This window comes from Schistocerca piceifrons, unplaced genomic scaffold (assembly GCF_021461385.2).
Source record: "Schistocerca piceifrons isolate TAMUIC-IGC-003096 unplaced genomic scaffold, iqSchPice1.1 HiC_scaffold_884, whole genome shotgun sequence".
Taxonomy (NCBI): domain Eukaryota; kingdom Metazoa; phylum Arthropoda; class Insecta; order Orthoptera; family Acrididae; genus Schistocerca; species Schistocerca piceifrons.
The window spans coordinates 90,175-116,017 of record NW_025729151.1 but is presented as its reverse complement, the minus strand read 5'-3'; the positions used below and the strand labels follow the sequence as shown (position 1 = coordinate 116,017).

General features: G+C 42.2%; 1 protein-coding gene across 1 annotated transcript; it reads left to right on the top strand.

Annotated features, from left to right (window-relative positions):
- The first annotated feature begins 5,736 nt into the window (after nt 1-5,736).
- On the top strand, nt 5,737-25,330 carry LOC124771059 (E3 ubiquitin-protein ligase RNF144A-like). Its single transcript, XM_047249282.1, has 3 exons — nt 5,737-5,901; nt 11,608-11,942; nt 24,718-25,330. Exons 1-3 carry the CDS (start codon nt 5,742-5,744, stop codon nt 24,964-24,966), a joined length of 744 nt encoding a protein of 247 aa, XP_047105238.1. The 5' UTR covers nt 5,737-5,741; the 3' UTR covers nt 24,967-25,330.
- Nucleotides 25,331-25,843: the final 513 nt, after the last annotated feature.

Genomic DNA, 25,843 nt, shown 5'->3' with positions numbered 1-25,843 from the left:
TGGCGTTAATGGGCTACGGCAGCAGACGATCGACACGAGTGCGTCCTAACAGCACGATTTCGCCCCTTCTGGGCTCGTGACAATATCGGTTGGCCCCTAGTTGACTGGAAAACCGTGGCCTGGTCAGATGAATCCTGATATCAGTGGGAAAGAGCTGATGATAGGGTTCGCGTATGGCGCAAATCCCACAAAGCCATTGACCCATATTGCCAACAAGGCTGATGGTGGCTCCATAACCGTGTGTGCTGTGTTTACATGGAATGAGTTGGTCCAGTTTAAGTGATCATTGGCTGGAAATGGTTACGTTCGGCTAAATGTAGGCCATTTGCATATTCTCAGACAACGATGCGCCATGTCACCGGGGCGCAGTTGTTCGCGATTGGGTTGAAGGGCATTCTGGACAGATCGAGTGAACGAGTTGGCCATCCGAATCGCCCGACATGAATCCCATCGAACACTTATGAGACATAATCGAGAGGCCAGTTCGTGCACACAATCTCTCACAGGCTACTGTAGACACAGCATGGCTTAATATTTCTGCAGGGCACTTCCAACGACTTGCTGGGTTCACGCCACGTCGAGCTGCTTCTCTACCCCGGGCAGGAGATGGTCCGACACGTTATTAGGAGGTATCTCGTGCCTTTTGTCACCTCAGTGTACAAACGAAGTACATCAGAAGAACTGTACTAGTCTCGTCTTCGGTACAGTACAAAGATACAGGAGCTGGACAAAGATGGGAACACGCCAAAAACACGACATATTATCATGCCTAATACGGTGTACGAAAACAGTTTGCATTCAAAACAGCTTCCTGTCGCCTCGGAATCGATAAATACAGGTCCTTTTCGTTTCCAAGGGAGTCTTGCAGCATTATCCTCTTAAAATAGCCGCAATTTTAGGAGGATAGCAGCCATGGATAGCGATCACTCACCGTTATCTCCAACGTAAGCCACAAAAGTTGAATAATATTGAGGTCTGGTGACAGTGGTGGCCAGGGGAGGTGCAACGATTCGTCCCGGGCCCAGAAAACCAGACGAGCTGTGTGAGCGGGGACCATTTCGTCTTGTAACACAGCATCCCCATTGGGGAACAAATATTGTACCACGGGGTGGACCTGGATTAGTCAGAATGGTCACACTGTCCTTGACACCTTCCTAAGTAACAGTGGGACCTTCCTAAGTAACAATGGGACACATGGAATGCCACGACGTGGCCGCCCAAATCATTGTTAGTGCCCTCATTTGTCGATCTTGCGACGTAAACTAGACCAGAAGCTGGAAACAGTCTGCAACTACACTCATGCGGACTATTTTCCATCGCTCCATAGTCAAAGGTTTAATGCTTTGGCGCCACTTTATCCTTTTATGGGCATTTGCATCCACTTAGTGAGATTTTTGGAGTTACAGCTCGTCCTGTAATACCCTACTTCCGGAGCTTGTGTTGATTCTGACAGGCTTCGTTGAGAGCGACATTCAGTTCTGCAATTACTTCTGCAGCTGTCGTCCCCTTACGTTTCGTTACAATCATCATCACTCGACACACATTGTCGTCCACGTTTTGAATTCTACCGGTATTACACTATTGAATTTTCTTTGACAAATAAATGTTATCAAATATTCATCATAGTTTCTTGGACTAAGATTTTTGACGTCGTAGTTCCATCAGAACGGACTACAAAGACTTATTACTGTGCTCTGCAGTTGCATGTACGACAACTGCATTGTATTTACATGTGAGGAAAAATAAAAAAAAAAAGGAAACGTAGTTCGGTGAAGCCATGGGTTTCACGGCGAGATGCGAAAAGCATTCAACAAAATCTGTTACGGGAGCTGCAAGTCGAGGACGTAAAGTCGTATGAAAATTAATTGGAAATGGACGGGAGCATATATCAGTATGTGCTCAAGAGAGTGGCTCCTCATATTACGAAGCAGAACACTCATCTCAGAAATGCTATCCGCAAAAACAGATTTACCGCAACACTGCGATTTCTTACAACAGGAGAAAACTACTCTAGTTTGAGTTACAGCACCCGAATACCGCAGTGCACGTTGACGAAAATAATACCAGCAGAGTGTGAAGGTATTTATAAAGCACTGATGGAGGAATATATGAGGGGGAAATAACTGACTTCAGCCATTGAGAAATACTTTTATTTCTACAAAATCGTAGATTTTGTCCTTTCTACTCTTGGGGGTACACACTGGCTATACTTCACGGCAAATTGTATCCGTGACATTTTTTTTTTTTTAAAAAAAGCTCTCACTTCGTATTCTGTTTTTGTATGTGGGATGCAGCAAATTATACAGTGCTTGATCTGACTCTTCAGTGTATAGCATTTTAGTTGTAGATGTGACGCACCATGTAAATTTAGAAACCGTGTTGATAAACATTAAATGTCAAACAGCTACAGCGATGGTAGCGCTGCAAGCGGTTACATTTCTACGTGCAGTTACACAAGACAAAAGCTTTCCTTGGTAAAATTTAAGGCGAGGCTCTGGATTTGATCAAAGAAATTTTCATCAAGGCCTAACTTTGACAAAGTTCCTTATTACGCTATCAAATTTTGACAAAATTTATCAAAGAAAATTTGATACTGTAATGCCGGCGTTAAAGGATAATGTTTTTTCCGCTTTCCCTGTATGCGGCATAAATATTCGATGCGGTGCCTCTTGACACACGTAACACTTCGCGTATCTTGGATACGTAAGCACACACCATACCAGCACCAAGTTTTCCCACGTTCGAATGCAGTTAGTTCTGACGTTATGCAGTGACAACTACACAGACGACGACCGACAGAACGCATTGAGGACGTTGCACAGGTGCTGTTCGTGGTCAAAGACAACAGCGCAATCTGCAGCCTTGACTGAAATCTCTATGTTCAAGCTTGCTTCCCTCGCGGTGTTTCCATATTTTTGTTTAAACCCTGTGTGTTAAATATTGAAATTTTTGGAACTTTAAATTGGAATTAATGCCTGTTGCGAGTATACGTTAAAGATCATAGTTTTACTTACGGTCACTTTCCCTTCGGAATTCTGCCTACCTCATCCAGCAAAATTTGTGAATTCAGAATACCGCACCCCATCAGTGTAGTATTGGCTGCAGGGCAGCTACTTATTTATCTTTAGTGAAGGAGATGGGGCCAGTCATAGGCCGGTATGCTTTCAAGAAATTGTTTTCTTCGACTGAAATGCTTTAAAGTTGATGTCTCAGAAATGTGAGTCAAAAATTCATCGTAGTACAACAGCTGCATGTGAATGCGAGAAGCAATAAATGGTAAAGACATCATTTATTTTTCGCGTTAAAAAACACAAAGCTCTTTCAAGGATTTATTGTTATTTCAATAGCAAGAACGTTCTTGGGAGACAGTTGTTCTTATAATGTCCAGACATTTTGTTACTGTTAACTATCTTATTTTGATGTTACTTTTCTTGTGTTAATGACAGGTGTACATGAAATGAGGGAAAGTAGTAGCACAATCTTTTCCATTTAAAGAGCTTGTATTTTTTTTCCTAAATATTTCTCAGTATTACGTTGTATTTCGTGGCTCTTGGGATTTTCGAAGTTAGAACGTGTCATCTCTTCAGAAGGAATGCTGTTTAGCATATGTATTCGGATTTTAGTCGCGAAAGTACTGAAGTAATGTATAGAATACATGAGACTTTTTACGAGTGCTGTCTAGATTATGGAAATACCATAATATTAAGGATTCCCATTTTGTGTATGCGTGGCATTTTTTAAATGAAAATAAGCTCGACTGAAAACGGTACAACAATACTGAAACAAATATTCGAAATATATGAAGCGAATATACGTCTTGCAATTAAAAAAGAAGGGGACCTACTGCTGTTTGTTATGCAAGCGCAAAACCACACCAACGAAAGTCGATCACTATCTGAGACCGCTTGTCGGCCAATTGCCATCGTCATGGAAGTTGAGACGCCATTGCTAACGTGTGTGTGAACCGATCCGTTCCCTTTAAGTTGGGGCAGCCAGCTTGTCTGGTCCGCAGCATCTGCCAGATCGCTCACGAGCTGTTGCCGCCGCTAAGATATTTTCACATACGAACCAAAAGCTTACTATTCATGTTGTCGGATGGGTGCAGCAGAACTCGGTTGCGCAAGCCGCGCGGAGTTCTACGACAAAATAGGCTAGTGTGACACTCGGGCAGCGCTTATGAAGAGGAGCGATTATCCGCTGTAAGAAAATCCGACGTAGTTTGCGTTTTCCGTAAATCACGTCAGAACGATGCCAGATTCGTTCAACAAGGGCACGAGTCCGTCTCGGATAACGATCTCGACGACTACGCGATGCTTGCATTCGCTCTGTCGTGCACGCTTAGAAAACTGCCTGGGACAGGTGAAGGTGAAATCTTTGACTATAACTTCGATATCTCTGTACCGTCTTCAGCTCAATACACTGCTGATGTTATGAAGAACTCCGCTCCCAATATCATGCCTTTCAACAGCTGCAGTTGCCCACGATATAAAATGGTTCAAATGGCTCTGAGCACTATGGGACTTAACATCTGAGGTCATCAGTTCCCTAGAACTTAGAACTACTTAAACCTACCTAACCTAAGGACATCACACATATCCATACCTGAGGCAGGATTCGAACCTGCGACCGTATCGGTCGCGCGGTTCCAGACTGAAGCGCCTAGAACCGCTCGGTCACACCGGCCGGCCCATGATATAAAATAGTTTTCAGTGCACACCATCTGTCAGACCACAAGTAATAACGTGAATATTCACAAAAAAAACTACGTTTTAAATCGCGTCAAAGAACGCAAAGTTATATTTTTATTTTTAAACGTGTTTCAAATGTAACGACAATTATGCCACTTTGCAACACCGTTCAGACTGCATTAATCCGTGTCCTTTCCGTACTTGTCAAAGGGTTGAGGGAACTGATTAACAGTCACAGGAAAGCTAAAGCATTAGCACAGAACTTAACAGTAGAACCATGTCTACGAAGCAAACCAATGCTTAAGTTAGCTGTCCTAGCTACCTCTCGAATTGATATGTAGCACGCGATCTCTGAAGAGGGGCAACTAATCACTTTCTCTCCGTGTGCGTCCATAGGGCACAGGGACTTTAACACTGTGTACGCAATGCCGGCGATAAAAGCGCCAATTAGATACCATGGGAATTGTCAGATATCCGGGAAAACAGCTCCAGACACGAAAGTGAACGGTGGCCCAGGGGCATGGTAAACTGCATCCGTATAGGCGCTCTGCGACGTGCTCTCTTCATCCACCCTTCCGGGGACACCAATTCAGTATTTCACCATAATTATATGCTCTCGGAATTTTGAGTCAGGAGCAGCATGGCTACTCGTAAGGTGAATGAAATGGACGCAGTCAAGTAATATTTTTTGGTGTTTTTAGGAAATCTGACTACGACGTAATACATAGATATCGTTCTGTAGCAGTTAACTGATCCACCCGATTATCTGAGTGTAATTGAGGCACACTATTTGACTGCCATGTTTTGCTAGGGAATTTGCGTCTGGTCGCTGACGGCGGCCTGAACTTCGTAGAGTTTCCAGTCCCAAATATGAAGTACATTGCGCTGCTCGGAAAGAAATATTAAGAAGTATGGTAACAGGAACTGATCATTCTATCTTACGATGCATCTTACGAAATGAAATGTTGTACTAAACATTTCAAGCACCGAATACAATAACCCGCACAAGTATCCTTTGGTAATCTGTGATATCGTTTCTCATTGTTTCAGTGTATGAAGGCGTACCTGGAGTTCGAAATCCAAGAAGGCGCTTACGAGATCTCTTGTCCCGACGCCCAATGTGAGAAGCAGGGCGTGATCTCAATATCTGAAATGGAGACTCTAGTCACAGCAGATTTGATAGAGAAGCACAAGAAGTTCCGCCTAAACAGAGGTAAGCCCTGGCACATTTTAATGACAGCATGCTTTGTCATTAACATTTTGTTGCACCTTTTCTGGTTGGAGACAGGTAGTGTAGGGACAGGGATAGTAAGAACTGTAGTTAAAGTTCCTCTCAAGACGTTAGTTCTCATACCCTGATAAGCTCACTGGCAGCTGGATGTTAAGCTAGCGTAAGAAACCAGTATCCAGTCAAAACCCTTACCATGGCCAAACATTCAATAGAATAGAATTTTTATTTGCCATTCGGTATGTTTTCCATACAGTTGGCTTTGTCAGCATGTTGAATACATAAAACAATAAAAAATAATTACATAAATATACAGGACAGGTAGATACATAAGTTAAAACAATCGTGCTAATATAGTAATCATACATACAGTGGTACAATTCAGCATTAATAATAATAGTAATATATTATATTAATCACATGTTGTACAAAAGTGTCAATTATTATGTGTTAAAATAAGTACAATGTAGGAAAAAAGTGTAAATGCTTGCACGTTACTGTCACACACATATAAGCAAATGGTGCTTCATAATGTAGTTATTGGTTGCTTACTGCGTGTGTCGTGTGTGTGTCTGTTTAGTAACTCATGTGTTGAGTAGTATGGCATACATTTGAATTGTACTTCTATAGTATGCTTAAAACTATTCACTGGTAGTTCACTCACTGTCTTTGGGACTTCGTTATAGAATTTGTGAGAAGCAGGCAAGGCCTATCTATTTCATTTTTTTATTGTAGATAAAGATGTAGAGAAGCATTCATCAAGAATTTTTATATTACGGATTATATTTGGCCAATCTATTACCTTCAGTTCACATTTCAATTGCTCATTATTGCTCTCAGTTAATATTCTATGTGTGACTAACTGTTTAGTACTCCCAGGTTTTGTTCTGCCTATTCTGATCCATATCCCATCATGATCAGATAATTCCAGCTTGTATGTATCTGGGTTTGTGTTAAACTGGGGACCTAGAAATGGAGGAGAGGCTGTCTCCCACCATAGCCCTCAATGGTTCACTACCCAACAACAGGCCACAGCAGTCAACCTGCTCCACCGCTGCCCCACACCGAATCCAGGGTTATTGCGTATTGCGTGGTACAGCCCTCAGTGTGAACCCCCCCTCCCCCAGGAATGTCTTTTACCAGACGAGTGTAATCCCAAATGTTTGCATGGTAGAATAATTATAGTGTACACATACGTGAAAATGGTGTTTGCACAGCAGTCGCCGACACGGTGTAACTGAGGCAGAATAAGGGAAAATAGCCCATATTCGCTGAGGTGGATGGAAAACCGCCTTAAAAACCATCCACAGGACAGGCTGGCCAGCACACCGGACCTTGACACTAATCCACCGGGCGGATTTGTGCCAGGAACCAGCATGCTTTCCCGCTCAGGAAGCAGTGTGTCAGACTGCACGGGTAGCCGGGCGGGCTAATTCCAGCTTAGTTACACCCTGCTCTAGTTGACCCCTATTACATTACTAATCACACTGTCAAGGCATGCACCTAATCTAGTAGGTTTTTCATTTATACGGTAGCTATTTAGTGCTTCTAAACATTTTTTTTTTTTTCTGCAATAAAAATTTTGTGGTTTTTGTGTTTAGTGATCTGTTTCATTAAGGCATTCAGGTTATCCATAACACCTTCCTCATCAGAAGTTGGCATACAGTACACAAAAGTAATGATAATTTTTTGTGTATGTGCAATATTACAGCTGCTGCTTCAAATGCATCTTCAGTGCAATGCTCGCTTACGTCTACTATAGCATGCTGCAAATTTAGATTTTCTTTTATGTAAATTGCCACTCCACAATATTAGTTCCACAGTAATTTGTGACTAATATGTAGCCATGTGGTACACATAAGTCTGTTTCTGAGTTTTGCAGCCAGTACTCATTAATACATAATATGCTGCAGTTAATTTTATCTGACCTCCACTGTGATTGTTAAGCTTACTTCTTAGGGATAGTAAATCAACATGTAACAATATTAAATGATTTTTTGTAAGGGGGGGGGGGGGAGGTTCTTATTGCTTCTTCTACTGCAAATTTTTTTTTTTTTTTTTACTGCTCACTGCAAATTGTGACCAAATCCAACATATGTTGGACTTGGTCACTGCTGGGAGTTTCCCTGTACTACTCTTTAAACTGAAGCCTGTGTATTGTTTTATTTACACAGCTTAATCTCTCTCTCTCTCTCTCTCTCTCTCTCTCTCTCTCTCTCCTTTTTTTTACAGACTCAAGTACTTTTTGGTCAGAAGTTATTTTCCTAAGCCAGTTAGGTGCTGACCATGCCTTGTATGGCAAGCAGATAACATAGAAATGGCTTTGACATCTGGCTTGTTGGTGTACTAGTTATTAGTGGTAATAGTAGTAGTAGTAATTTGTTAGTAGTCCAAACTTAGCAAAGAAGAAGCACTTCTTTCTATGAAATGGAGAAAAAATAATGTATATTTGACAAACTGGAATTGCAGAGAAATGATTGTTGTAGCAAACCAGCTCATGACTGAACCATTGCTAGTATAAGGGGCGTTCAAAAAGAAATGAGCCAGAGGCATAATTACAGAAACCAGTACCTGTACGTTAGAAGTAGTAGACCCTGGCTGTTGAGACACTTGTCCCACTGTGACACAAGGCGGTTAGTGGCTGTCTCATAAAATTCCCGGGGCTGTGATGTTAACCAGTTCATACGTACAGCTGGACATTGTCGTCTGAGGTGAATTGTTTGCCCCTCAGACCCTTTTTAGGGGACCAAGATGGCCCCCTTGAGTCACTTCCTGCAGCATGTAACAACAGTGAATGCCAGCATTGCTTGATGAAGAGTGGTAAAGGTTTGCGAGTAATCAAATCAAAACAGCCAGAAAATCTCATCATGGGGTCATGCTGTTCCCCGACAATGCAAAGCACCATACGGCCAACACAGTATGGCACTCCTTCCGAAATTCAAATGGAAGGTTCTCAGCCACCCTCCATACAGTCCAGGCTTCGCTCCTTGCAATTAACCCGCTTTTGGTCCCCTTAAAAAGGCTCTGAGGGGCAAACAATTCACCTCGGACGATGACGTCCAGCTGTACATGTGGAACTGGTTAACATTGCAGCCCTGGGAATTTTATGAGACAGCCATTCACTACCTTGTGTCACAGTGGGATGAGTGTCTCAACAGCCAGGGTTAATACTTCAAACATACAGGTGCTGGTTTATGTAATTATGCCTCTGGCTAGCCGGCCGGGGTGGCCGAACAGTTCTAAGCGCTACAGTTTGGAACTGCGTGACCGCTACGGTCGCAGGTTCGAATCCTGCCTCGGGCATGGATGTGTGTGATGTCCTTAGGTTAGTTAGGTTTAGGTAGTTCTAAGTTCTAGGGGAATGATGACCTCAGATGTTAAGTCCCATAGTGCTCAGAGCCATTTGCCTCTTGCTCATTTCTTTTTGAATGCCCCTTATATGTTTAAAGGGAAATCCTTTGATTTTTGATGACTGCTGCTTTCCTTTAAAGTTACAGCCTATAATAACCTCAACTGTTAATAAACGTTCACAGCCATTACTCTTTCTCGGACGTGTGTTCTTATTAGTATTTTGTACAAAATCATGCTACCAATAACTTTGTTTAGCACAGTTTTGTTGAAACTCTCGCTGAGTAAAGGAGCCTTTAAATGTTCTGTTTGTAAGCTCACACAGTTTGCTTTCTATGTGTGTGTAGCTCTAAATTTCCTTAGGTCCACCAAGAATGTACCACCTGTGGTACATCTTTGGTAAAAGGAAAATAATGCAGTCCATCCACTGCAGCATATCCACAGTGAGTGGTAGCTCTGATCATTCAGTTTTGGGAAAATCTCTCTTCATGTATATTTAAACATTGTCAGAGACTGTAATAAGTTTACTGTAAATGTCACAGGTTCTAATGGTTTCCACTGCCTCTCACTACAGTGAGTTTGTAGTTAGTAGGTTCGTCGCTACATTTTCCTAAATGTATTATTTGAATAGTGTTGTGGTGTGAACTGAACTATGAAAGCTTCTGCACTTTCCCAGATACAAAGAATGATTTTGTATAAATTAGGCACAGATTTTGTGAAGTAGCCCTTCATCAATGCTATACTTACCTAAAATACGCATTCAATCCGATTTGTATACTATTTCCCATTTTTATTGAAAGACTAATCCACTGTAAAAAATATCACCTTAGTTCTCAAGATTATTCCCAATGATTTTTTTGTTACAACTAATTTGATGTACATATTGTTAGTTGATTAGATTAAATTAGATGTACTTTTGTACCATTAGCCCTGTAGGGAGGAGATCCTCCAGGATATAGGACATGTCAGGGAAACAAGAATACACCTTAAATATGTTACGATCTTTCATAGCTCATAGGTGGTCATGTAGATTTAAAGTATAAGCAGACAAATGATAGCTTTGTTTTGCCTAGTTACCATTGACTAAGTATTTATGTTGAAATATTTATTGTGCCATGGCACCAAAAACCCAAATGGTGAACTTCCTAATTCATATCATCATCATCAGCAGCAGCAGCAGCATTTAAGCTACAGGTAGATACAATGACCTGTTTATAAGGTGAGAGCTTTGACAACTTTCCACAGCAGCCTCTCCTTACACCACCTTTTGTTCATACAATGAGGAATGATGTTTAGTAGCACATATATGCTAGTATAAACCAAAGTAACTGTATGTGCCAGAAATATACTGATTGAACAAGCAACAATACAGAATTCCTCCTTTTACATTCATAAATTACACACAGATGTACAAAAATAATTTGAGGACCAAGTCCTGTATACCCAAAATGTTCAACATGTCTTTTGAGAGTTTTCACCACATTTAAATGGACACTTAATGTAATTTATTGTTCTGAGAAATCTTGTACATTCACACTTCTGGACTACTACTGAAATTACACTAAAACAATATTTTGCATGTAACTCTCATTCTCCTTTGACGATACTTTGAAACTTCCTCATTGCTACCAATGTGAAACAGAGGGAACAATTAAGTATTGTGCATCCTGACAGTAACCACCACCTTGGTGTAAGGTTGTCCCCCCTCTTCCCCTCCCAAGCAGTGACCATTACCACTGTCCTCATATTTTTGTGTAACAGCTCTTCTCCAGGCGCCCCCCCCCCCCTTCCTCCTGAGCAGAAACTAAAATTTATTTGCATATGGCTATACAATGCTATATGACTGCAAATTGGTGTGCAGGTATGTTAGTTTTGGTAGCTGCTTGGCGGAAAAAAATTCTTGTACGACGCAGCTGGAGAGACAACACTTTTCCTCCACAACATAGCGTCTTCATATCATTTCTGATAGACCATTGGGAATAAGATATTTGCGTGTCTGATTAACATGCACACTGTTGATGTAATGGTGTCCCTCCCTCCCCACCCCCGCAGCTTGGAGATTGCAGCTACTGGCATATTGTGTATTGCAGTAGTGCTGGCATTCCCCCCTAGTATTGTATTAGCTAATATACAATGCATAAATTGAAGGAAGAAATAATGGTATTTCATAGTTATCTCTGTGACATTACATATTTATGATATAATTAGCAACATTTTTAGATGGCTGTTCTCAGAAGATAAAAACAGGTAGACAATAATAAGACAACCACTGTGACATTATAGTTTTATGAATTGTGCCCCTTCTCTTGTTATATGGTATTGAGACAGCTTTGTTGTTTCCAGAGGTGGACCTGGATGTGGCACGCACGTGGTGTCCCCGTGCCGGTTGTGAGACAGTTTGCTCGGTATGCCCCACGGAGAAGTGCAGGCCACAGTGCGTGCACTGTCCCACTTGTGCAGATGACTTCTGTTCCAACTGCCGTCGCCCGTGGCATCCAGGTGTGCCATGCGAGCAGGCAGCTCCTGCCTCCGAGCCACCAGGCATACCATTCGACTCTGACCTCATCAAGTGCTGCCCCATGTGCAATGTGCCCATAGAGAAGGATGAAGGGTGTGCACAAATGATGTGCAAGCGCTGCAAGCATGTTTTCTGTTGGTACTGCCTCGCTTCACTTGATGTAAGTACACAACAATAGTATATGTGTGCTAAAAAGGTACTATAAGTAAATAAATATTTCTAACTTTCTGTTACATACGGTCTTTGTAACATTAATGCTCAGTCATTGAACATGACACTAAACTTCCATTCTTCTTAGAAATCCAAAGTGCTCTCGTCTGTAAAAGAGGAAGTTTTGGAAGATCTGGGGGTTTCTTTAGAAAAATGACATCTTGAAGTGGCATTTTCTAAAGAAGCTGCTTGATGGACAGCAGAAGACAACATGTGGGTCAAAGAATAGAAGAAAGTTGACCAAAGAAAAATGAATAGTGTAATCTATAGATAACCAAAGTTTCAGAGCAGCATTACTCAAGAACCTTGTTTATCCAGATTAGGTCATACTGCATTACCAAAAACTCGGATAGTCTGGAAATATTCTACTATGCTCATTTTAAAATTACTTTTTGATTGAGTTGAATGGTAAGAGGTCAGCTGCCAGCCAAGTGTAGTTCTTTCTTGAGCAACACATACACTCCTATTGCCAGTTATGTAGGTACATGCAAAATGAGCCTTGCATAATGTAGCTGGCTGCATGTTGCCAACATTGCCCCCTTCCCCTGCAATCTTGTCATCACAAAGTTATTTTAATCGGAATATAACTGCAAAAACACCAATATGGACTACAATAAAAAAACCTTTTATTTTGGCACTGACATGAAACATTTACTGGCACTTGAAAAGTGTATAGTTACTGTAGTCTTCTCACATGTATTTACTAAAATAGTGAGTATGCTTCTTTAGTTTAAAACCTGTGGCACTTGAGAGCAGCACAATCGCTTAGATGTTTCACCATCATCAGTTTGACTGAAGTTGTTTCTGGCTGACATTCTAGATAAACCATTAGTGTTTACAGCTGAGTCATTATTTCTTCCTCTGAAATGTTACTCTTGTTGACCACTTCACTATCACAGTTATTCTCTGTAGTACAACAGGCAGCAATAAAAATTTTGTCATTGTCATCAGGCCGTATCCCATGTCACTGTCATTCTGCAACCAGGCACACATGACACTATCGTTTACATCAAAACAACCAAGAATGTTTGACTCACATATAGTGGAGCCATACTGTTTTCCATGACTTCAGAATATAGAGTTCAGTAACTTCATCCCAAGAAGGTGCAACCATAATAATCACATCTGTGATATTTACTGATTTCAGACCAGAAATCACACCAACTTCTCCATCTTCTTCAGTTAATTTCCCCAGTATGTGTATACTGCTATACTTTTTTTTATGTTCTTCAGTTCAAGTTCACCTTAATCCATTGGTTGCAGAAGAGACACAACATTAGAAGGGAAGAACTTCACTCAGGTGTCACCACTGATGAGGTGCTCCAATCCTGGATGTACCTGCACATTGTCAGTAAACAAGGTGGCCTTCTGTGAAAGACTGTCCAGTCATGCATTGTTTTGTTATTTGTAGACTACTGGTGAACATGACCAGTTAACAAGTTTCAGTGGTTGTGGATGTTTTTACCTATCAGGAGGAGAGGGAATTTATGATGATTTGCTACAAGCCAAAACTGTAATGTATCTTTGCACTTTTGTAACACATTGCCAAGTCATATAATTTGGAAGCTAGTGACTTTCTGGTGCATTCAATAAACTAGTCCAAATTCATTTGCAGTATAAATCTGATGTGGGTTAGCTTTTGGAGGAAATAGCTTAAAATTCTTTTTTAAGTATTCTGCAGTCAGTGTATCCCTCTAAAAAATTTTACCTGTCACTAAAAGCTGATGAGCTTTCCATCTTCCCAACCAACCTTAGCTTGTTGTGAAGTTAGGATCACTGTTGGCTAGCTTGCTGGTTATGTTTAGTGCCTTTTTTTACAGGACTGCATCATATCTCAAAACATCATGTTCTGTTTTCCCAGTGAACCAAACTAACAAGGCTTCATGTACTCTTACAACAGGAGTGCTGTCACACACTGAACATCTACAATAAGAACACAAACAGGATCTACAGTACATTTATCTTACCTTAGCTGCTCGTGACAATTCAGTACCTTATTTGGTTGGTCTCTGTCTTCCTCAGATATGTCTATTGATTTGTCATCTGCGTTTTCAGTCACGGACTCTTTGCTCAAATTCATATTGACTGATATTATATTGTCAGTGTTCTTGTCTATCAAAATCTCTCTCCTCCAGATCTCACAGCACAACTTTTTAATATAATATACAGACTTCTTCAGTTTTCTAATGTTACAAGAACAAAAGCATCAGACACTGTTTTTCTCTGAGAGCAAGGTGGTTGATGTATTGTAACTACATACCTAATTCCAGTTCCAGATCAGTCGGAAGGAAACAAATTTTGTTTTACATGTTTGTGAGTGGAATAAACAGGCGAAAGTTGGTGTTCCTTCACGTTGTCACACCTCAAATGTGGCTCATTAAGTATCTGATAACTGGCCTGCCAGGATCATACCTAACTTTTTATTAATCTAGCGCAGGTCTGTCCAACATTTTAGCTTACCTGGGCCACACCTATATCTTTCCGTACAAGCTCTGATTTCACTTATTTTATCATGGTGATCATTCCTCCCTATGTTGGTCAGTGTCAACAAAATATTTTCGCATTCAGAGGAGAAAGTTGGTGATTGGAATGATGTCCACCCCAAATCCTGTATCATTTCAGTGACTCTCTCCCCCCTATTTCGCAATAATACAAAACGTGCTGTCCGCCTTTCAACTTTTTCTATGTACTCCGTCAATCCTTTCTGGTAAGGATCCCACACCACACAGCAGTATACTAAAAGAGGACAGACAAGTGTAGTGTAAGGAGTCTCCTTAGTAGATCTGTTACATTTTCTAAGTGTCCTGCCAGTAAAATGCAGTCTTTGGTTAGCCTTCCCCACAACATTTTCTAAGTGTTCCTTCCAAGTTAAGTTGTTAGTAAATGTAATTCCTAGGTATTTAGTTGAATTTACAACATTTAGATTTCACTGATTTATCATGTAACTAACGTATTCCTTGTAGCACTCGTGTGGATGACCTCGTACTTTTCGTTATTTAGGGTGAGTTGCCAATTTTCTCCCCATACAGATATCTGTCCATTTATGAATGATAATTCAGAGTTCTCATCTTTGAACCATCTATGAGAAATAACCCGAAACTTGTGTTATCGTTGAGAAGTGCGACAGTTAACTGCTAACCAGCACTTTCGTGTGACACTGCTTTTCACACTGTCACTTTGCCAACATATTTTCAAGATGTAAGGTGTGTGGATCCACATTGCACCTCAACTACGTCATTGGTCATTTTAATTATGATGATACTTTTTTTACAGCAAAATCTAATGTAGATCATCTATGTATACTCATTCCTTCTTATATCATTTAAATGTAAATTTCGTGAGCAGAACAATTCCCCCTGCAGGCCTGAGGTATTCCTGCCTGTCATAAGAGGCTACTGAAAGGAGTCTCACACCTTTCGGCCTTTATGTGATGGTCCCCTGTAGGGTTTGACCTCCATTTTTCAAAATTTTCCTGAAGAGCGAGCCAATTGGGGAAGGGCGTCTTACATGGTGCAGCGTGTACATCATATATTGAGATCTTTAGCCCAGTTTCTCATCGTGGCATTGCAGTCTCACTCATCCTCCATCTCTTGGGCGAGGACACCTTCCTGGGTCTATTTTCCTCCACCCACTAGGCAGGTGTCGTTTTCTGTGCCAACAATGACCATGGAATTCCTTGCACCTCGTATCCAGCATGGTAGCCAATTCGTTGTGGTGGGACTAGCATATACCCTATTCGTTGTAGCCTCCTGACTACACAGGGATCGCTCTGTTGATGCCTGTGCCGTTAACTCCCCACGTGTGCCCTGGGCATTGGAACTCCTGGCAATGGCCATGGCCATTCTGCCAAGTGACCTTTGCTGCAGCTGGGTGGCACCTGTGGGGAGAACCCCTGGTCAGAGTGGGTGGCATCAGGACGGATTGCGCGTGATGAGGCATACCACATCATCACTTGCTGGTGATCAAACGCCAGCAGTCTTGAAGCGTTCCAAGTCTCAATACAATGCAAGGAAGTATGATCCTGAATCATTCCCTCCCAAGCCACACCAAGGGAGGAATGCCAGGCTAAGGATGGCAGTGAACCTTATTCCCCCGTACCTCATATGTACAAGAACTCATGAGGACCTTTTTGTCTTGGTGAAGCCTCAGTTTTTTGTAGAGCATTTAGAGGACAAGTTTGGGGAGGTGGAGGGCTTGTCCAAAATGCGGTCAGGGTCAGTCTTGATAAAAATGGCATCCTCTGCCCAGTCACGGACATTACTTGCTTGTGACAAGCTGGTGTATGTTTCCATTACCACCATGCCTCATAAGAGCCTAAATATGGTCCAGGGTAGTATATTCCACAGAGACCTTCTTTTGCAGTCTTAGGACGATCTGCATGCCAACTTAGAGGACGAGGAGTTCGTTTCGTTCAACGCATCCATCAGGGTCTGAGGGATAATCAGGTTGGACCAGTGCCTTCATCTTGACCTTCGAGGGTGACACATTACCTGAGAAGGTCAAGGTGATAGTCTACCGCTGTGATGTCAAGCCATATATCCGTCCCCCAATGCGGTGCTTTAAGTGCTAGAAGTTCAGCCATATGTCTTCCCGCTGTACTTTCAGCATCACAAGTCAAGATTGTGGACGTCCATCCCATCCCAATACTCAACATGCCCCGCCCCCATCTGTGTCAGCTGCAGAGAGCATCATTCCCCCTTGCTCACCAGACTGCATGATTTTACAGCGAGAAAGGAAAACCATGGAATACAAGACCCTGGACCGACTGATCTACACTGAGGCCAGGAGGAAATTTGAGTATTTTCGTCCTGTGGCTGTGGTCGTCTCTTATGGCACCACTACGAGAACAGTTGTAGCCCCATCAGTTCCAGTCGGCTCTCAGAGCCGGAAGACTACACCTGCCCTCTTGGGGGTGGGGGAGGGGGGGGTGGGGGCACTTCCCTTCCTGTTGCGCCCGCAGCACCTACCTCAGGAGCACTGTACCCCCTACCATCGGGGACACCAGTCCCCACTTCTCAGCCAGAGAAGTGAAGTATTCTTCGGCTCCTCTTCCTAGGAAAGAGTCACTTGGGTCACTCCCTTCCCAGGTTTGTGCTTGTGGGAAAGATGACACCCACCAGTGGCTGAAGTGCCCAAAACCAGCTCGTTGTAGGGCTTCATGATCATCATCAGACCCGGAGACTGAATCAGTGAAGCCCTCCCAGCCAGAGAAACCCAAGGATCAGCGAGAGAAATCCAGTAAGAAGACCCCCAAGACCAAGGGAATTGGCAAGGCACCCACACCACCGCCGCCTACAAGCTCTGCATCTGAGGATGAGGTGAAGATTCTGGCATCTGTTAAGGACCTAGATCTCGCCAAACCCTCAGACACAATGGATATAGCTTGTTCAGGAAATAAGTCTGAGGCAGCAGGTGACCCTGAGGCGTAGACTGCCTCATTGAGTGTTCCATGCCTTCCCAATCTCATGATCACGTCATCCTCCAATGGAATTGCGGTGGTTTTTTCCACCACCTGGCTGAGCTATGGCAACTGTTAATCTTTACATCTGCTTTCTGCATTGCCCTCCAGGAAACCAGGTTCGTGGCAATGCGGACCCCTGCCCTTCGCGGCTACAGGGGATATTACAAGAGCCATAGTGAATATAATAGTGTGTCAGGTGGATTTTGTGTTTATGTCCTGAACTCAGTATGTAGTGAACCTCTGCCCCTTCAAACGCCTTTTGAAGCTGTGGCTGTCAGGATATGGATGACACAGGAAATAACTGTCTGTAATGTATATCTCCCTCCAGATGGTGCGGTACCCCTGAACGTATTGGCTGCAGTGATTGATCAACTCCATAATAACACCCATAACCCCTTTTGGAGTAGCACCATGCTTACTGGCTGTGGCAGAGATGTCGAAAATTTTCTATCCCAACTCGACCTCTGCCTCTTAAAATACTGAGGCTGCCATACATTTCAGTGTGGCTCATGGTAGTTGATTTACCGATTTGCGGCCCAGGACTTCTCCCATCTAGCCACTGGAGAGCACATGACAACCTGTGTGGTAGTGACCACTTCACCATCTTCCTGTCACTCGCCTGGCGTCATGCCCATGGACACCTACCCAGATGAGCTATAAACAAGGCCTTCACCTCTGCTGTCACTGCTGAATTGGTGCCATTGATGTTGTGACTGAGCAGGTCACTACAACGATAATTTCTGTGGCGGAAAACGCAATCCCTCATTCTCTAGGGTGCCTCCGGCGAAAGACAGTCCCTTGGTGGTCACCGAAAATCACTGAGGCAATTAAAGAGCATCGACAAGCTCTACAGCGACATAAGCGCACCTTTCCCTAGAGCACCTAATAGCCTTTAAGCGACTCTGTGCCCACATTCGCCTGCTTATAAAACGAGGGAAACAGGAGTGTTGGGAGAGGTATGTGTCAACCAGTGGATGCCATACGTCACTTTCCCAAGTCTGGACGAAGATCAGACATCTTTTTTGGTACCAGACCCCAACTGGTGTCCCTGGCGTTAACATCAATGGCGTGCTCTGAGCAGTTTGCTGAGCATTATGCTCAAGCCTCTGCGTCAGAGAACTATCCCCCAGCCTTTCACACCCTCAAACGATGGATGGAAAGGAAAGTTCTCTCGTTCACTACAAGCCACAGTGAACCCTATAATGCCCCATTTACAGAGTGGGAGCTCCTCAGCGCCGATGCACAGTGCCCCGCTACAGCTCCTGGGTCAGATCGGATCCACAGTCAGATAAGTAAACATTTCTCATCTGGCTACAAGGGATATCTCCTCATCATCTTCAACCGGATCTGGTGCGATGGTGTCTTTCCATTTCATTGGCAGGAGAGCACCATCGTTCCAGTGTTCAAACCTGGTGCTTGATGTGGATAGCTATTAGCCCATCAGACTCACCAACATTCTCTGTAAGCTGCTGGAACCTATGGTGTGTCGGTGGTTGGGTTGTGTCCTGGAGTCTCGTGGCCTACTGGCTCCATGTCAGGGCAGTTTCCACCAGGGTCGCTTTACCACTGATAATCTTGTGTCCCTTGAGTCTGCCGTACGAACAGCCTTTTCCAGATGCCTACACGTGGTTGCCATCTTTTTTGATTTCCGTAACGCATATGACATGACCTGGCAACATCATATCCTTGTCACATTGTATGAGTGGGGTCTCTGGGGCCCGCTCCTGATTTTTATCCAAAACTTCCTGTTGCTCCTTACTTTTTGTCTTCAAGTTGGTGCCTCCCATAGTTCCCCCTGTATTCAGGAGCATGGTGTTCTGCAGAGCTCCGTATTGAGTGTATCTCTGTTTTTAGTGGCTGTTAACAGCAGTAGCTGTAGGGCTGTTGGTCTCCCTTTCTCTGAATGCGGATGACTTCTGCATGTTGTATTGCTCCTCCAGTACTGGTATTGCTGAGCGGTGCCTACAGGGAGCCATTCACAAGGCGCAGTCATGGGCTCTAGCCCATGGCTTCCAGTTTTAAGCCGCGACGTCGTGTGTCATGCATTTCTGTCGGCATCATACTGTTCATCTGGAACCTGAACTTTATCTTAATGACAATCCACTCACTTTAGTGGAGACATATTGATACTTAGGACTGATTTTCGATGCCATGTTGACTTAGCTACCTCACCTTCATCAGCTTAAGTGAGAGTGATGGCAGCACCTCAATGCTCTCTGCTGCCTGAGCAACAATTGCTGGGGTGCAGATTGCTCTATGCTGCTGCAGCTCTACAGAGCCCTTGTTCAGTCCCACCTTGACTATGGGAGTCTGGTTTACGGTTTGGCGGCACCCTCAGCATTGCGTTTTCTTGACCCAGTGCACCACCATGGCGTTCGCCTAGCGACAGGAGCTTTTAGAATGAGTCCGGTGACCGGTGTTCTGGTGGAGGCAGGAGTCCCTCCATTGCGGATCCGACGTGCATAACTGCTCGCCAGTTATGTTGCACACATTCTTAGTTCTGAGTGTCCGAATTACCGTCTCCTTTTCCCACCCGTGGCAGTTCATCTCCCACATCGGTGGGCCAGGTCAGGGCTCATGATTGCGGTTTGCATGCGATCCCTTCTCTCCGAACTGGAGTCCTTCCCTTTACCACCTCTACTTAAGGTCCATTAACGTACCCCTCCATGGTGTACACCTCGTCTGAAGCTTCGTCTATGTCCCTAACGCCCTAAGGACCCCGTTAACCCCGGCACTCTCCACTGTCACTTCTTCTCGATTCTTGACGTGTTCCGGGGCTCTGAAGTTGTTTACATCGATGGATAGATGGCTGATGGTAATGTTGGCTTCGCCTATGTCCACAGGTGCCATATTGAACAGCATTCCTAGCCTGCTGGTTGCAGTGTTACCCTCGCCATCCTTTGGTAGTGAACATCCAGGAGTCCATCGTTGCCCTGGAATGGTCCAGTTGTTGTGTTTGTGTGGACCCCAGGACATGTCAGAACCCGAGGCAACGAACTTGCTGACAGATTGACCAAACAGGCTACGCGGAAACCATTCCTGGAATTTGGCATCCCTGAAACTGATCTGCGTCTGTCTTACGCCACAAGGTTTTTTGGCTTTAGGAGATGGAGTGACATAACAGTATGCACAACGAACTGTGTGTCATTAATGAGATTGCAAATGTGTGGAAGTCTTCCCTGTGGGCTTCTCACAGGGAATCAGTTGTTCTTTGTCAGCTCCACATTGGCCATACATGGCTCACATATGGTCACCTCCTCCATCATGAGGACCCACCTCAGTGTTGCTGTGGCTCCCAAATGACAGTCGTCTACCTCTTGCTGCTCTGCAGTGGACTTTTAGCTTTCCCAGCACCCTACCTTTGGTGTTGGGCGACAATGCCTCAACAGCAGCTTTAGTTTTATGTTTTATTCGTGAGCGTGGGTTTTATCATTTGATCTGAGTTTTAATGCATGTCCTTTGTCCCTCTGTGTCCTCCACCCTAGGGCGTTTAGGGTGGAGGTTTTAATGTGTTGCAGAGTGGCTGGCTTATTGCTTTTTTATTCTCATGGTCAGCCAGATATGGTAATCTGCTTTCTTGTTTTTAATCTCTTCTCCCTGTTTCTTGCGTCTCCCTGTGATTTTCTTGTCTTGTTTGTTTTGTCCATTGTAGTGTTTGTTGTCCTTCTGTCATTCTTCAGGTTCTTCCTTTCTCCTGTTATTGTTCCATACATCTTCTTTGTTTTCTTCTTTCCCTTGGGTAATTGTTCTAGTTGGAACAAGAGACCGATGACCTCGTAGTTTGGTCCCTTTCCCCCCTTTTAAACCAACCAACCAACCAACAGAACAATTTTATCACTTTCTGTTTCTTGCCTTTAAATCCAGGTCTGTATGACAAAAGCTGTTTAGTTTCCCCAGAGTTGATATTTCCTTGTATTATTCATAATAATGCAAAAATCTCTGCCTAATGACACATTTGTGTGTATCATCAATTGAATATTCATTGTGAGTGTCCACTTCCCTTTTTTCTTGGAGTGGATGCTTGAATTCCAGTCCTTTTGGAACTGCCCCCTCACACCCCTCCCCACACCTGTTTCTCCCCTCTTTCTATAATTAATTTGCACACCAGCACCTTTTTGTTTCTACGTTCAATTTCCTTTGCAATATTGTTATAGATGTTGTTGCTGGTGCAAGATTTAATTCCTGTTTATGCACAAGGAGTAGTGAAGAAATGATGTATTTAAATATAATAGCTTATTTACTGAAATGCAATAAAAAGCATTTCACTGCTGTTTTTGCACCTCACAAACTAAAATTTAGTTGGTAACATTTGTGCAATGATATTTTTAGAAGCTAATATGTGCTTATGATAATTATTAACCTTCGTATGACTATGTCTCCTCTTTAGAAAGTAGTTTCATATTATTTGAATATTATGTTTGTTACACCACACTAAGCTAGGTATTCCTAATAATAAGCAAGGTATTCCTGAAAAATATGCACATTTAATTACTAATCAGTATGCAGTGACTGTTAATGTTGCACTGATTAGGATTTAGCTGAATGCTACTTACTATCCAAATTATTCAGATAGTTAAAGGAGACAACAATTTTATTGTGATGGGAGGCCGGAATTCAATAGTAAGAAAAGGAAGAGAAGGAAAAATAGTAGGCGAATGTGGACTGGGGGGAAGGAATGAAAGAGGAAGCCACCTGGTACAATTTTGCACAGACTATAATTTAATCATCGCTAACATTTGGTCTAAAAACCACACAAAAGGATTTTATATGTGGAAGAAACTTGGAGGCACTGGAAGGTTTCTGATTAATTATATAATGTTAGATTTTAGATTGTAAGATTTTAGATTGCAAGATATTTTTAGTGGCAGATGTGGACTATGACCGCAATTTATTGGGTATGAACTGCAGGTTAAAATTGAAGAAACTGCAAAAAAAGTCAGGAATTTAAGGAAATAGGACCTGGATAAACTGAAAGAACCAGAGGTTGTAGATGGTTTCAGAGGGAGCATTAGGGAATGATTGACAAGAACAGGGGAGAGGAATACAGTAGGAGAAGAACGGGTAGCTTTGAGAGATGAAATAGTGGAGGCAGCAGAGGATCAAGTAGGTAAGCGAGGTGAGGGCTAGTAGAAATCCTTGGGTAACACAAGAGATATTGAATTTAATCAAGGATAGGAGAAAATATAAAATTGCAATAAATGAAGCAAGCGAAAGGGAATACAAACGTCTAAAAAATGAGATCGACAGGAAGTGCAAAATGGCTAAGCAAGGAATGGCTGAGGACAAATGTAAGGATGTAGAAGCATAAGACAGCCACCTGTATTAGTGTCAAGAGCTCAGATGGAAAACCAGTCCTAAGCAAAGCAAAGAAAGGAAGGAAAGTAGAAAGGTGGAAGGAGTACATAGAGGGTCTGTACAAGGGAGATGTACTTGCAGGTAATGTTATGGAAATGGAAGAGAACATAGAGGAAGATGAGAAGGGAAATATGATACTGCATGAAGAATTTGATAAAGCACTTAAAGACTGAAGTTGAAGCACTGCCCCAAGAGTAGACAACATACTGTTAGAGCTACTGGTAGCCTTGGGAGATCCAGCCATGACAAAACTATTCCATCTGGTGAATAAGTAGTAGAAGCCGACCTTGGGGAAGATCATTTTGGATTATCCTACAACTTCTCATACAAGATAAGTTAAGGAAAGGCAAATCTACATTTATAGCATTTGTAGGCTTGGAGAAAGCTTTTGACAATGTTGACTGGAATACTCTCTTTCAAATTCTGAAGGTGGCAGGGGTAAAATACAGGGAGCGAAAGGCTATTTACAATTTGTACAGAAACCAGATGGCAGTTATAAGAGTTGAGGGGCATGAAAGGGAAGCAGTGGTTGGGAAGGGTGTGAGACAGGGTTGTAGCCTCTTCCCAATGTTATTCAATCTGTATATTGAGCAAGCAGTAAAGGAAACAAAAGAAAAATTTGGAGTAGGAATTAAAGTTCAGAGAGAAGAAATGAAAACGAGGTTTGCCAATGACATTGTAATTCTGTCAGAGACAGAAAACAACTTGGAAGAGCAGTTGAAGGGAACGGACAGTGACTTGAAAGGAAAATATAAGATAAACATCAACAAAAGCAAAACAAAGATTATGGAATGTAGGGGATGCTAAGGGAATTAAATTAGGAAACAAGATACTTAAAGTAGTAGGTGAGTTTTGCTATTTGGGCAACAAAATAACTGGTGTCGGCCGAAATAGAGAGGATGTAAAATGTAGACTGGCAATGGCAATAAAAGCAATTCTGAAGAAGAGAAATTTCTTAAGATTGAATACAGATTTAAGTGTTAAAAGTCTTTTCTGAAGGTATCTGTATGGAGCATTGCTATGTATGGAAGTGAAACATGGACAATGAACAGTTTAGACAAAAATGAAATAGAAGCTTTCGAAATGTGATGCTACTGAAGAACATTGAAGATTAGAAGGGTTGATCATGTAACTAATGTGGAGATACTGAACAGAATTGATGCGAGAAGAAATTTGTGCACAACTTGACCAAAAGAAGGGACGGTTGATAGGACATATTTTGAGACGTCAAGGGATCACCAATTTAGTACTGAAGGGAAGTGTACGGGGTTGAAGTCGTGGAGGGAGGTAGAGAGATGAGTACAATGATTCAGGAGGATGTAGGTTTCTACAGTATGCAGATTCAGGAGGACTCACACAGGATAGAATAGCATGGAAGCTGGATCAAACCAGTCTATGTACTGAAAACAGCAACAATGTATTAGCAAACAGTTATGGAAGAAAGTGACTTCTTAACATGAACTAGCTGATCTGCATATGCCAAACTATAACACTGTTTTTATTTTATTTTATTAAGTTAGCTTATACAATTCTATGTTTGTGTATCAAATGACGAGTGAGTATAGTGAACAGCCCATCCCTTTCCATTGACATCATTTCTTTCTCTATTACTGCATCAAATTTACTTCCCTAGGATTCTGCAAAAGTATCTTTAATGTATCAAAAATTTATAGTTAATTGATCAAATTGTATTGTATATATTTGCGATAAAAGTTCAGGAATCTGCAAAGAAAACTTTGAGAAAGTTGGAAATTATGCAACAAACAGTTTTTTCTCATAAGCAAGAATGTAATGAAACAGTTTAAAGAATTTTACACATATTTCACAGATCCAAAATCAGGATTCTTTTTTAAACTATGTTTTGTTGTTACATTTATAAGAAATTGCAAATTTCTCCTTTTTCTTTCAGGATGACTTCCTTCTACGGCACTACGATAAAGGACCTTGCAAGAACAAACTAGGCCATTCACGGGCCTCTGTCATCTGGCACCGGACCCAGGTGATTGGAATATTTGCTGGCTTTGGAATCCTGTTGCTTGTGGCTTCACCATTGCTGCTGCTGGCTGCACCGTGCATTGTATGCTGCAAATGTCGCATCTGCAGTGGTGGCAGTAAGCTTGACAGTGAAGATGAGTTGCCTGATGAATCTGCATCTTGAGCAACTAGCATATTGACTCTTTTAAAGAAGTACTGATTCTGTAGTGTTGTGACAGGATAAAATGCCAGTGAGTGTATCCATAAGCACTTAGTGAAGGACTGACTGTTTTTCAACTGAAATGTGCATTAGGGATAACTCCCTGCTGTCGTGAGGACTGAATTAGTGCCAGCTTTTGTGGGTGACTGAACTAATGCATACTATTTTGTAAATGGAAAAAATCACTATAATGTTCATCTTTTTCTTGGAGTTATTTGGTATTTGTAAGGATATCCATCTGTGTTGATGGTTACTGAAGTTAATAAAGAGTTACTTTCACTTTTTTGCTTCATTAATGAAGTATGGGTGATTGTTACATTCAATTATATTTCACTGTTTATTTTCAGGATTTTTATAGCATATCATCAAGAGGGTTATAGAAGCTGTCACTTTGAGATGTGCCTATGAAAATAAAGAAAGACAGAACAGACTGATACCCATTTTTCAGTTCTCATTTATGACTATCATCCTTGAGGAAGAGATTGCAAGTGACAAGTTGTATGGTTTAGGTGATACGTTCCTCTTAACTGTTTGTTTCCTCCAAAATCACTTTATACACATCTGCTCACTACAACCATTAACACACAATTACATGACAGGGACACAGGCAATTAATAGAGGCTCTAGCGTAAAGAGTAGGATTAATGCAGTGAATACTAATTTGCAATGCCTTGCAGTTCTTCTATCCAAGACATTCTTTTTATGCAGTGAACCAACAAGTGTATTAACTTGCTGAAAAAAGTTAATTCAAAATAATTTTCTTTGCTATGCAAATCAAAGAAGAAATCATACAATGGCTGGCGCATTTGATGGTACAGTTTTTATTTTCCCTTGTAAGTCA